This window comes from Rhinolophus sinicus, chromosome 17 (genome assembly GCF_057876585.1).
Source record: "Rhinolophus sinicus isolate RSI-liver-muscle chromosome 17, RSI-T2T, whole genome shotgun sequence".
NCBI classification, from domain to species: domain Eukaryota; kingdom Metazoa; phylum Chordata; class Mammalia; order Chiroptera; family Rhinolophidae; genus Rhinolophus; species Rhinolophus sinicus.
Window position 1 is genome coordinate 204,103,878 of NC_142517.1, and position 13,741 is coordinate 204,117,618.

The 13,741-nt window shown below is 37.8% G+C and overlaps 1 protein-coding gene across 1 annotated transcript in view; it reads left to right on the forward strand.

Moving 5' to 3' along the window:
• Positions 1–13,741, forward strand: part of DAW1 (dynein assembly factor with WD repeats 1) — a 38,697-nt gene that overhangs the window by 12,500 nt on the left and 12,456 nt on the right. The window contains exons 3-6 of the mRNA XM_019737349.3: positions 1,556–1,700; positions 3,926–3,984; positions 6,228–6,350; positions 10,760–10,859. Of these exons, the coding sequence (XP_019592908.3) occupies positions 1,556–1,700; positions 3,926–3,984; positions 6,228–6,350; positions 10,760–10,859 (427 nt within the window). The remainder of the gene's footprint in view (positions 1–1,555; positions 1,701–3,925; positions 3,985–6,227; positions 6,351–10,759; positions 10,860–13,741) is intronic.

Genomic DNA, 13,741 nt, shown 5'->3' on the forward strand with positions numbered 1-13,741 from the left:
CCACTAACTGAATACCTTGCTCGTAGCTGGGCCATGAGGTCTGTCCCTTTGTTTCTCTCTCTCTCTCTCTCTCTCTCTCTCTCTCTCTCTCTCTTTCTTTCTTTCTGTTTTTAAAACATTTTTATTAAAATATAACTAACATGCAATATTATATTAGTTTCAGGCGTGCATCATAGTTCCACTTGGCACCATACAGAGTTATTGCCACGTTATTGATTATTGTGATAACAAAGCCTTTCTTTTCTTTTTGTTTTTTAACTATTACTTTCTTCTTTTTTTTTTTTTTTTTTCAAGATTTCATTGGGGAAGGGGAACAGGACTTTTATTGGGGAACAGTGCGTACTTCCAGGACTTTTTTCCAAGTCAAGTTGTTGTCCTTCCAGTCTTAGTTGTGGAGGGCGCAGCTCAGCTCCAGGTCCAGTTGCTGTTGCTAGTTGCAGGGGGCGCTGCCCACCATCACTTGAGGGAGTCGAACCGGCAACCTTGTGGTTGAGAGGACACACTCCAACCAACTGAGCCATCCGGGAGCTCAGCGGCAGCTCAGCTCAATGTGCCGTGTTCAATCTTAGTTGCAGGGGGCGGAGCCCACCATCCCTTGCGGGACTCGAGGAGTTGAACTGGCAACCTTGTGGTTGAGAGCCTACTTGCCCATGTGGGAATCGAACCGGCAGCCTTCGGGGTTAGGAGCATGGAGCTCCAACCACCTGAGCCACCAGGCTGGCCCCAATGAAGCCTTTCTTGAAGGAAGAGCACTGAACAGTGCACCCGTGATACATGTTTTGCAAAATTACCTTATTTTAGATGCTCTGTGGTTTATAGACATTAATATTTGTCTCGATGTAATATTTTTCTGGACTAGCAACATTTACCCGAATTGCTATAGATTATTTGACTATTGGGGGAAAATTTGTACTGTGCAGACCAGTTCTCTCTCAGGCAAATCATATTAGAATAAATAAGACATATTAATAATCAACATTATTCTTTGAATGTTTACCTTTGGTCAGGTACTTTCTCTTTCCCTAAACGTATTTAAAACTTAACCTTTCTGAGCCTCCGTTTCTTCATCACTAAAATAATTACAACGAAAGCATTAAATTAGAGGGTTGTTACAGGGCTGAATAATAGGACATGTATTAAGTGGAAAGTATAGTAGTACCAGGAACATTCGATATATGTTCATTCAAAAGACGGAAAAAAAAAAAAAAAAAGAAAAAAAGTCCAGAAGAAGAAAATAAGGAGAAAGAGCTCATGTTCAGGACCAGGATGCCCTTGGCCTTCTTAGGGGAGCAAATGAGAACCTTTGCACCCCTTCCAGGGGAGAGCACTCAGGTAATGAAAACGTGTTCTGGAGAACCCGTGCTCTCATCGTGCACAGTGCTCTTTATCGATTTATGTGATATTTTTCCAGAAATCTCTTGGTTTAAGATGATGGTGTTCTTGACATTTTATAAATGCTATGCTTCATAAGGCAACGCAACTCTTCATGTAATGAACGTATATGCAATGTTTGGCATAAAAAAAAGTAACATTTTTGTGTGTGTGTGAATTTCAGTACTGATGTGAATGCGTTAGTAGAAGAGATACAGAAAGCAGAACCTCTAATCACAGCTTCCCGATCAGACCAAGTAAAACTTTTAATACAGAGGCTACAAGACAAACTGGGGCAGCACAGCAACCACCAGTTCTATCTTTTTAAGGTAATGTGTGTTTTAAAAATACTGGGTAGAAGAACTTTGATTCATTGATATCCTATTAATTGGAGGTAAAATACAAATCTTGTTTTCTCTTTCCCTCTGTGCCTCACGAGGTGTGATCAAAACATACGGTGAATGTTTAAATTAAAAAAATGATTACAGTAAAAGACACATTGCCATTAATCAACCCCCCTCAAAATACTCCCCCTCACTTCGAACGCACTTATCCCATCATTCTTGCCACTTTCTGAAGCAGGTTCTGGAAGTCCTCTTTCGTGAGTGTCTTTTGTTGCAGTGCCGTGGCTGCCTCGTTGTCCTGAATCTATTCAAACATTTACCTTTCATGGTCATTTTGACTTTGGGGAAGAGCCAGAAGCCACATGGTCCCAGATCCAGTGAATAAGGTGGATGAGGAGACACCATAATGTTTTTATTTGACAGAAATTGCCTTATGCCAGAAGTGATGTGTGACACGGAGCGTTGTCATGATGGAGGATGAAGTAAAGACAGCAACAAAAGAGGAACTTCCAGAACTGCTTCAGAAAGTGGCAAGAACAATGGGATAAGTGTATTCAAAGTGAGGGGGAATATTCTGAGGGGGTTTAATGGCAATGTATCTTGTACTGTAATAAATTTTTTTAAATTTAAACATTCACCATATTTTTTGATCACACCTTGTGTTTGTTAAGACTAAATCTCAATAAATGGTTGAATGAGTGAATGAAATTTATTGTTTTCTTGGGAGGTTTAATAATTATTGTAGTAAATTTAGCTATTCTTTTATGATGATACATTTAAATGGTAACCATTAAGGGAGTTTTAAGTTATTGAATAATTAAAATTATTTTCCCAGTTAGAGTAATATTAAGAAGTTGTGTTTCATGGTTACATTAATATTTTAGATTTTCTTCTTTCATGTGAACTAAACTATATTTTGATAAATTATTTATTAATGTGGCTTATATAACAATTTTTAAAATTCTGGAACATAAAGCTCTTTTTAATTAAAGTATAGTTGACATGCAGTATTATATTAGTTTCAGGTGTACAACATAGTGATTTGATGTTTATATACCTCACAAAGTGATCACCATGAGAAGTCTAGTGTTTATATAACAATTTTAATGCAATGTAAATATGCTTATTTTTCTCTATAGTTTTTGATTATTAAATGAAAAATGTAACAAATGCAGTCATTTGTTGCTTCAAGAAGAGCTTTTATTTTTCTGTATTATTTAACAATATTTAATAATTTATTCTAGAATAGCTTCATATTATACTTATTTTCTTTTTATGATTCAAATATAATTATAATAAAATATTTATGTACTCAGCATATTCTATCCAATACAAATTATCCATGCAATCTTTTGTATTCATCCATTTGATCTACTGAGAGGATGAGTTTATTCTTATAATACAGCTTTTTCCAGCAGATGGCACTATTTAACTTCAAATGTGAACTTTATAACTAGCATGACCTTGTAATTTATCCTTCAAAGGGAACATTTTTGATAAGGAGAGGGGACTCTATTAATAGTAGTTACACTCTGGTAGTAGACATAACTAGGACAGCCCCAGCCTATCCAGTCACTCTCTAAATAGACTATCTAGTTTATATACATATTCATTCAATAAATATTAGGTTGGTGCAAAAGTAATTGTGATTTAAAAGGGTAAAAAAATAAAATCGCAAAAACAGCAATGACCTTTGTACCAACCTAATACTAAGCATCCACTAGGTGCTGGATAATGTAGGGATTGAAAGATAAATAAAATAAGACATATCCTGATTCTGAAGAAGCTTTAGGATTCAAAAAGTAATAATATTTTGGAAAGTCTATATTTGAAACATATTTAGTGTATTTCCACTATATGTTGTTCATACTTATATATAAAACCATGTGCAGTATGTGAAAGAAAATGTTATAAATTAGTGCTATTTGATATCTTATTTAATAGCAAAAATGTACCTTAAAGGCATGTTCATGGAAAATACAAATCTAGTTATGTTTTTGTGACTATTTGTAATTACCAAATGTGTTATTAATCTTAGTAATAAAAGGTACAATGTATTTTTCTCCATTTTTCAGGTATTAGATATTGTCTGTATATTACATATAATTAACATAAACCTGAATGTCTTCATTGGTTTGAAGTTAAAATTAATGAATTAAACTTAATTTTGTTTGAGTTTAAAACAAATGGTGTTTGTTTTTCCACTGAAGGTTCTCAGAGCACACTTACTGCCACTGACTAATGTTGCACTTAATAAATCGGGTTCTTGGTAAGGTTCTCTATTTTTTTTTAATTATTAGAATTTATTTCTTAAAAGCAGTTTTAGGTTTATAGAAAACTTGGTTAGAAGCACAGAGATTTCTCATATACTTACTGCCTACACACACCCACAGCCTCCCCCACTGTAAACATCCCTCAAAGAGTTGTAAGTTTGTTACAATTGATGAGCCTACATTCATACATCATTGTCAAAGCTTATAGTTTACTTTGGGTTCACTCCTGGTTTTGTGCATTCTGTGGGGTGACAAATGTATTATGCCATGTATCCACCAGTATGGTGTCACGTGGAACAGTTTTACTATCCTAAGAATCCTTTGTGCTCTGACTATTAATTTCTATTTCCAATCTTTATTTGTATTTTTAACAATCAAGGGATAGATTTTTAAAATAAAAATTGTATATATTTAAGGTGTACAACAGATGATTTGATATACGTATACGTAGTGAAATAATTACTACAGTCAAGCTAATTAAAATGTTATCGCCTCATAGTTAACATTTTTTTGGGGGGTGAAGAAAGTACCTAAAATCTATTCTTTTAGCAAATTTCCAGTATTCAATACAGTATTATTAACTATAGTCACCATGCCTGAGCATTAGATCTCTAGACTTATTCATCTGGATAACCGCAGCTTTGTAACCTTGACCAACATCTTTTAATTTCTCTCACTTCCCAGCCCCTTGGTGTTTACTGTTCTACTCTCTGCTTCTGTGAGTTTGACTTTTTTTTTTTCAGATTTCACATAAAAGTGAGATCATGCAATATTTGTGCTTCTGTGTCTGTTTTTTTCACTTAACATAATGTGGTCTAGCTTTATCCATGTTGTCACAAATGGCAGGGTTCCCTTCTTTCTCATGGCTGAATAATATTCCATTATGTATATATACCACATTTTCTTTACCTATTCACCCCTTGACAAACACATTGTTTCCATGTCTTGGCTGTTGTGACCGATGTTGCAATGAACATGGGGGTGCAGGTATCTCTATGGAATCCTGATTTCCTTTCCTTTGGATATATACCCTAAAGTGGGACTGCTGGATCATATGGTAGTTTAAACTTTAATTTTTTGGGGAAACACCATGCTGTCTTTCATATTGATGGTACCAGTTTACATTCCCAAAGAAGCTAGGAAGAACATGCCTAGAGGAGAAGCAAAGCTACACTGCCTTGCCAACCTTCCTGTTTAGTTGAGTTTAGATACCAGAATTTATTTTCACCTTTTATCATTTACCACTTGACATTCAGACTCGCTTTTCAATTTTGTACATTATTTTTCTGTGTTGGGGTACTATCTTTCCTAATGGAATCCTTAAGGGAAAACTAATATACTGTTATTTTACTTTAAAATATTAGATATCAATATGCTCGTTGTTCCTGTAATAAAATAGTCATGTTAAAGGACTGTTAAACATGAAACAGCCATTTATTGAACATTTATTACTGTGCCAGTCATGTTCCAGGTCCAGGTGGGTAGAAAGACTAGCATGTATAAAAGAAAAATCCGGTTCTTCAGAGACAAGCACTGAAGTGAATGTGACTGATCAGGGTGTGCTTTTGGGACACGTTGAAGTCCCAGAGAGACCCAGGGCTGCTGGCCTTGTGGGCCAGGAGCTGAAGTTGGAATTTTCCTCTAGCTTTCTAGGAAGCCATTTGAGGACGGTTAAAAAAAAATTAACTCCAAAATAGATTTGTAAGGACCATGTGTGAGCTACAGTCCACTAGAAGATGGTTTCATTTGTTGAGGCAAGAGATGGAGGCTATGGAAGTGGTGAGAATGACCATAGCAGAGATGTGTTTTGGGATTGAGGTAACAGAATTTCCTAATAGATTGTGTGTAGGATGTGAGGGGAAGAGAGTAGTCAAAGATGATACTAAGATTTTATGGTCTGACCAACTGGAAGGGAAAATATTATTTATTGGGATATATTAGAGTTTCAGAAAATGTAACTGATTATTAACATTATTGAATTACATAATTATTTATATTATAAGAATGATTATTGGCAGAATTACTCTTTATTTCATTTAGTAACTCCCTTTTGGTTTTTGGATGAGAACTGGAAAGTTTCTAAGTCAAAGGTTTTAGATGTTACTCCCAGCTTAATGGTTTGTTCTGCACACACTATTTCCATTGTAAAGAGCAAGATAAGTCTTGCGCGTAAAAAATGAGGTCTTTATTAACACACAGCTATTCTCACCTTGTGATTTATTTATATTCCGTGTGTTAGCTTCATCACAGGAAGCTATGACCGGACATGCAAACTCTGGGACACGGCGTCTGGAGAGGAGCTTCACACCCTGGAAGGTCACAGGAACGTAGTTTACGCCATAGCATTCAACAATCCCTATGGGTAAGAAGACGTTCATTATTCCCTTCTTCCTTATTAACCCGTGAATTCATTTATTCATCTCTCCTTCCCTCTATTGGGGTTGGAAAGGAGGAAGACAGAGAATGAAACTCTATTGAGTCCCTGACAACGACGTGTGCTTTGAAAGCCTTTGAAATACCTCCTTCAATGCTTAAAGGAGCCTGGGATCGGTATTACTGTGCTCATGTAAATTATACAAAGTTCAAGTTCCCTTCCCAGGATCAGATAGTAGTAAAGAGGAGACAGAGCAACAGTGTAAGCTCAAGCAGGGCTGACTGTGCCCTTGGGAGTTCCCTGACAGGCAGTTTCTACTGATGTTTATAGCACTGGGCTGATGCTTCAGGAGAAAGTGACACACATAAGTAACGTGCTTTACTTTGTTTAGCTAGTTTACAGTCTTACTGGGTAGAAAAGAAATGTGTATAGTAGCGTGCTAAATAACAGTACCAAATACAATGGAAGCATTTTAAAACCAATGTGTAGTTAACCGATTTAATAGATTAAGCAACATTCTCTGTCTGTCCTTCTGCCCGACACACTTCTGATACCCATGGCTCCCTGCATGCGTGTAGCAAGTAGGCTAACACTGAAACGCCTCACTTCTCTGCCCACTGGTTTGTTCTAAGCCTACCAAGAATTACTTGTATTTGTCCATAAACCTGCTATGTTGGACGTACTTTCGAATTGTAATTAAGTAATTTAGTATGAACTTAGCTAAATATTGCTTAAACTAATGAAAATAAAGCTGTTGTTTTCTATGAAAGTATAGAAGAGGTAAATATTTGAAGGAATTGCTACTAAATGCAGTTGTAGATGAGATCAATGTAAAAACTAGAAAACACATTGTAAAAATTTAGAAAAATTCTGTACTCAGATTGCTCTGCAAGTAAGTTTAAGTTATTATTCATTTTAAAGAAAAAAATGGGAATTGTAGAGGTTGGATATGATTTCTGTAAGACAGATAATGAACTCCAATTAGCTGACCCATAATAGTCAAAGAAAACGCCTTGGCCTCTTGTCAGAAGATTAACAAATGAATGTATATATTTGAGTAAAAATTTTTAACATGTGTATCTCTTTTCACAATTGTTCGCTTTAACTGACTTTTTCCATTACCTAATCTGGTTCAATAAATATGGTTCTTTTACTATAGTATTATGATGACTAGAACAAAACAGTAAATAGTTTAAAAGCTAAGAGGAGAAAGATCATGTGATCCCTTCTGGTTAGGTCTTTAAGGGTGATATAAGATTATAGCAGAAGAATCAAAGATGGGAGACAGAGAGGGGTGGTGAGGACACGCCAGGTGCCAGGACTTCCGCAGCTCAGTATTTTAGGCGGGACTTTGTCAGGCACGCTCAGTGGCCCCAGGCTCTCCAGTGAACGTTTCTTGCTGAGAAACTGAAGGGGGTGACATCAGAGCAGTCCGTGTAGTTTGAACTCTGTTCTGGAGGACCGAGTTGCTATGAAAGATTTGTGAACAAAGGAATCACACAATGAGTGCTATTTCAGGATTGCTCTGGCAGAGAGAAGGGCTCAGAAGATTTTGGGGTGGGAAGAAAGAAGAGGCAAGGAGATCAGTTAAGGCCTATAAAATAATACATGCATGAGATGATGAAAACTTAGTCTAGAACAGTGGCAGAGGCAATAAAAGGTATTTTATAAAAATCTGAACCACTTAGAGTAGAAATTTTATACCCAAAGTTAAAAGTCTCGGTATCTAGTTTGCTAATGTCATCATAACTTTTGGAAATGTAATGTACACTTTTAAAACATGTTAATGTTTGATGGTACAATCAAACTTAATTGGTGCATTAAAATGATTAAATATTCCAATTAAATTACAGAAAGTTTAACTTTGATGTATGCATGTTGTACATTGTAGAGAATAATGTTTATGATACTTTATTATACTACCTTGTGGGAAAGAAAGATTTTATTGAAATTACAAATGATACTGTTTTACCTCTAATATAATTCCTACTTTTAATTGCAGTGTTATTCAAGGGATTTTGAAAGTATATTTTTTATAATACCATATCTTTAGTAGTCTACCTAACAGACATATTTTTGGATGTCTATTTTGAGAATCAAGTTTTTGGAAATGGAGGAACACTCCTCACTCTTTGGCCCCCTGTTGGATTGCACGAAGAGTCCCTGGTGAAAAATCCACTTGTCCAATTACATAATTATTTGATGATTTATGTGTGTGCTAGAGCAGTGTTTTTCACTGCACTTTGGGGCATTGGGATTTCAGCAGAGTGAGTTCAGTACAGTTGCCAAAGAATAAGAGCAAGTGTGTGTGTGTGTGTGTGTGTGTGTGTGCGCGCGAGAGAGAGAGAGAGAGAGAGAGAGAGAGAGAGAGAGAGAGAGAGACAGAGAGACAGACAGAGAGACAGACAGAGAGACAGACAGAGAGACAGAGAGAGAGAGAAACTTCAACTAGTTTAGTGTTTATCTGTTTTATATATTAGGTCAAGAGTAAGCTTTGATTCAAAAAAGTAATTCTAAAATCATTGGAATTAGTATTATCTTTTATAACGTGGTATAGAGAATAGTATGTGAAAGAACAGAAATTAAGGAAGAAACAACAGCAACTTGAAACTAACATGCTTTAGGTGCAGAGAGGATGGAAACGGAAGAAGGGAAATGACAAAGAACTCACAAGGCCTTCTGGATATCTTAAGCAGAAGTTGGAAGACAGCCGCTGATTGGAAATGTCTTAGACTGGATGCTGCAGGAGAGAGCCAGAGCAGTCTGGGTGGAGAGTCAGCCTTGTGTGTTAGGATGCTTTGGGTGAGGGTGAGTGGGGATTTCCCAGGACATTGGGTGCTTGGGTGGGGATTCCCCAGGACAAGCTGTCTTTGGAACATCCACAGAAAGGGCCTTGCTCTCCTTTAGTATCAGAGACTACAGAAGCGCAACGAGGTCTGACAATTAAGTTCACGAACTTGTTGCAACGATGTTGCTAACCTTTCTTGATATCAGAGGGATTATTCATTATGAATTTCTACCAAATGGACAAACAGTTAACTAACTTTACTATTTGGAAGTGCTGTAAAGGCTGCATGAAAACGTTGGACGACCTGAACTTCTCGCCAACAATTCATGGCTCTTGCATCATGACAATGTACCAGCTCACATGGCACTGTCTGTGAGGGAGTTTTTTAGCCAGTAAACAAATAACTGTATTGGAACACCCTCCCTACTCACCTGATCTAGCTAGCCTTCAATGACTTCTTTCTTTACCTGAAGTTAAACTAATTATTGAAAGGAAGACATTTTGATGACATTCAGGACATCAAGCTCTGATGGCCATTCCAGAAAGAGTTCCAAAATTGCTTTGAAGGTTGGACTAGGTGCTGGCGTAAGTGTACAGCTTCCCAAGGGAAGTACTTTGTAGGTGACCATAGTGATATATTCAGCAATGAGATGCGTAGCACTTTTTCTAGGATGAGTTCGCGAACTCAATTGTCCGATCTCGTTTGTATGAGGCCGGAGAACAAAGGAGAGCAACAAGGCATTAGTGTTGGTCTGGACAAATACAAATTCTACAACTGTGCTGAGCACTTATAATTTATTTGCTTTGGGATAAAAATTTTGGGTCTTAAGACCCCTCACACTCTTGAACAAGGAGCTTGCACTGTGAATGATGACTCCAAATTGGGTTAGCATTTTGATGACTTGTTATAAAGGACAGATAGGAGTCAGGAGTAAAGGGAAATGTTTTAGTTCCACAACCAGTTAAACAGGCTAGCACTCTTACCTGCTGGGTGTAGACAGTAGCCCTGCTCCACAGTAAATATGGGAAACCACCTGTTTGAAAGGGACTGAAGTCTTTATCTCGTCTCCTCTCCTAACTCTCTTTCTTGTTCAATGACCTTGTTAAAATCGGAATAATATATATATTAATTTCCATACGAGACACTCCATGCCTAATTTCTTAAAACCTTATTTAGCCATATGGTTATTTGGACTTATATTTTTTCTTTATTGTTCTTTTAAATTCAATGCTATTTTTTTTTTTTTTTAGGAGATCTACTAACAGAATTTTTCTATGTTTATACTACACATATTATACATTATTAATTTTCATTTGTTTCATTAGTAATTTTCTAAACTAAATCTTACCATATTCATTGTACTAATTTAAAAAGTATTTTTAATTCTAAACATAAACCTTTAATGTAAAATATTTAAAATTAAACATATAAACTGACGCTATTAAAAAATTAGACTTTCATTTTTTTATCACTGAAACAATTTAGGATTGCTTAGTGTTTTAAAAGTGAAGTCAATTTCTGTATTAATATCTTTTGTCTTATTTCAGTGTGTCATACACTGTGGTTGAATTCGATATCAAAATCCACATTTTTTTTTTTTAATCTTAGTGACAAAATTGCCACTGGGTCCTTCGATAAGACTTGTAAACTGTGGAGTGTAGAAACGGGAAAGTGTTACCATACTTTTAGGGGTCATACATCAGAAATAGTAAGTATGTTTATTTTATTCATTTTTTTGTTGCTGTTCTTTTGTTTATTTTGTTTTACTTTTTCCTTTTTTAAAAAATAGACTTTATTTTTTCGAGTAGGTTTAGGTTCACAGCCAAACCGAAAGGAAGATCAGAGGCTTCCCATGTGCTCACTGTCCCCTTCCCATCCCCTTCACCCCCACGCACACAACATGTCTCATTATCTGCACCTTCCACAGGAGTGGTGGAACTTTTGTTACAACTGATGAACCTAGTCCATTGACACATCATGGCTGTTTCTTTTTAGGGTTCCATTATAAAAGTAGTGGTTCCACTTTTATAATTCATTTAAAAATTCTATTCAGTATTTTGATTCTTTCTATATTTTATATGGTGCTGTTGATATAATTTACAAACTACTCTAGTTTTAATACTTTGCAGATACCCTGCATCGACTAAGTAGACAGGGAATAGGAAAGTATATGAGTACAATAGCTGACCTGACTTCTTCTATTCCATTTATTTGTCTTTAAAGGACTGACTCGATGAGTGTTGATGAAGCTCTTCAAATAGCTTTTGAAATAGCTTTTTTATCGTGTAAAATGTTTAGGCTGATTGTTTTCTGGGTATCATTAGGACTCAAATTTGCATAAATAGCCTGATACCCTAAATAGCACTGACTGTTGGGAAGCCCTTGCCCTTGGCCAATTCTGTGTTACATCTTAGAACAATTAATGAGATAATTGGCACCCTGTGGAATAAATGTTAGCTTTTAAAAATAAACAGCCTGCTTATTTTAGGAGTAAAATGTATTTATAGTCATCTTTTAAATCCGTGGTATTTCATCTAACAAGAGCTCATGCTATGTTCAAGATGCTTTGCTAGACACTGGGGATATTGCAGTGAAAAATGGTAACCGACCTTTAATGGCACTCAGTGTGCACTGTCCTATATATTAGCTTGGTTTTGCCTCATAACAACCCTACGAGGGAGGTATCTCCCCATGTGACAGTAGAGGATACTGAGGCATAGAGAAGTACCTTCTCCAAGGGCATAAGAAAGACATAATCCTCATTCTCATAGTGTGGACATGTTTCCACAGTCCATTGGAATTTTGGGAAAGTATTCTTTATATATAGTTCTGAGGAAGACATTCATATTTTTCATGGTCAACAACATCAATCCAATAAATATTTGCTAAATATTGACTGTGTGTGAAGCCCTAGTGTGTGTGCTTGGGCACGCACTAGAATCAGACCTAGTTTTTGCCCTTCAGGCATTTTGCAGTTTAATAGAGGAATTAGAGCTGACAATGAATAAGTTCAAAGCCATGTTGTAGGTGGACCTGAAGTTGGCAGGGCGTTCAGTGAGGGCACAGAGGGGAGCGATGAAGTCTCCTTGGCCAGGAGAAGTGTTCAGGAAAGACTTTGCTAAGAAGTGGCCCGTGTATTCCAGGCAGAGGGTGCCGCACTGGCTCCGTGTGCAGCAGTGCCACGTGCCTGAGAACTCACGTGGCTCTGTGTGGCAGAGCAGTCTTTCCAACCTTTCCTTGTGAGGACATGTAGGAATATCTAATACAGATTTGCAGTACATGGGGAGAGCTGCCAGCTGCCCGTGATCAGAGGTGACGGGCAAGGATCCCTTATGCTGCCCAGCTGTGTGGGTTAAGGGTGTCAGTGTCTTGGCAAACCTGTAACCCATTCAAAGCCAGATCACAGGGTGTGCATGATTGAAGGTGGAGGGGTGCACAAGGACATATTATAGATTGATAGGGTCTCACATGTTATGCCACAGAATTTGGACTTTACCCCGCAGACGATGCCGGACTGTGGCGACTACTCAGCTGGGAGATGGCAGGGTCAGTTTTGGTCTTTGGGAAGATCCTTTTCAGCAGTATGAAGGAGAGATGGGAGGTGTGTAAGATCAGAAGCAGGGGCCAGTGGGGGACTTTGTTGAAGTCTAGGCAAAAATGGTGAAGGCCTGTCAGGAGGCAGGTGAAGAGACTGTGAGAGATGTTGGGGGTGTGAAGAGTAGGACTGGGTTACCAAGTAGAGATGAGACCAGAAGGGGAAAACGGGGGTCCAGGATGACTCTGATTTCAGGCTTGGAGGACCAGCAGTGCCATGTGCCAATTCTGTACGTAAAAGAGGAGGAACAGGTTCTCTTCCTATGACCCTGTGCCTTAGACAGATTGACACAAGCTGCCTGTGTGAACTGAGCATCAAGGTCTGGGAAGGAGACACGGTTGTGTGAGTCGCTGGCACCTGGGTGGCAGGGGCAATACAAATCATCACACAATTGAAATTTCCCAAGGGAAAAAGCAGCATATTGGGAGAAGACTAATGGAACCTTGGGAAGATGGAGAAGAGGAACCTTTGAAAGATATAAAAGAAGATAAAAGAAGTACGAGAAGAAAAGCTGAGGGCTGTCAAACTATCAAGAAGGAAGAAAGTGTCGAGCACCTCAGGGAGGTTAAGCGGGACAACCAACCCAGGCTTTTTGGGTTGGACCTTTAGCCAGAGCCATTTCAGTGGAGATGGAGTGGAAGATGGGCACTCAGTGAGTGATGGTCGACTTTTTCCAAGGAATTTGATATCATAGTGGAAAAAGGTATTTATAGAAAGGAGTCCAGGGAGGATGTGTTTTTATGTGGAAAAAGCTCACGCATTTTCCCCTGGGAAAGATCTAGTCTAGAGGAAAGGAAAAGTTGGTGGACACATCTCCCCTAGGAGTGCAGGGGGGGGGGTGTCTTAGAATGAGCAAAGGGACCTCTCTGCATCTGAGACTGAATGAAAGGAAAGTGAGGGCCAGTGAGGAGGTTCCCATTTGATAGGTGAGTTTTCTCAGGGAAGTAGTAGGGAGCCAGGTTATCTGCTAAGGAGGGATGAGGATGGGAGGAATG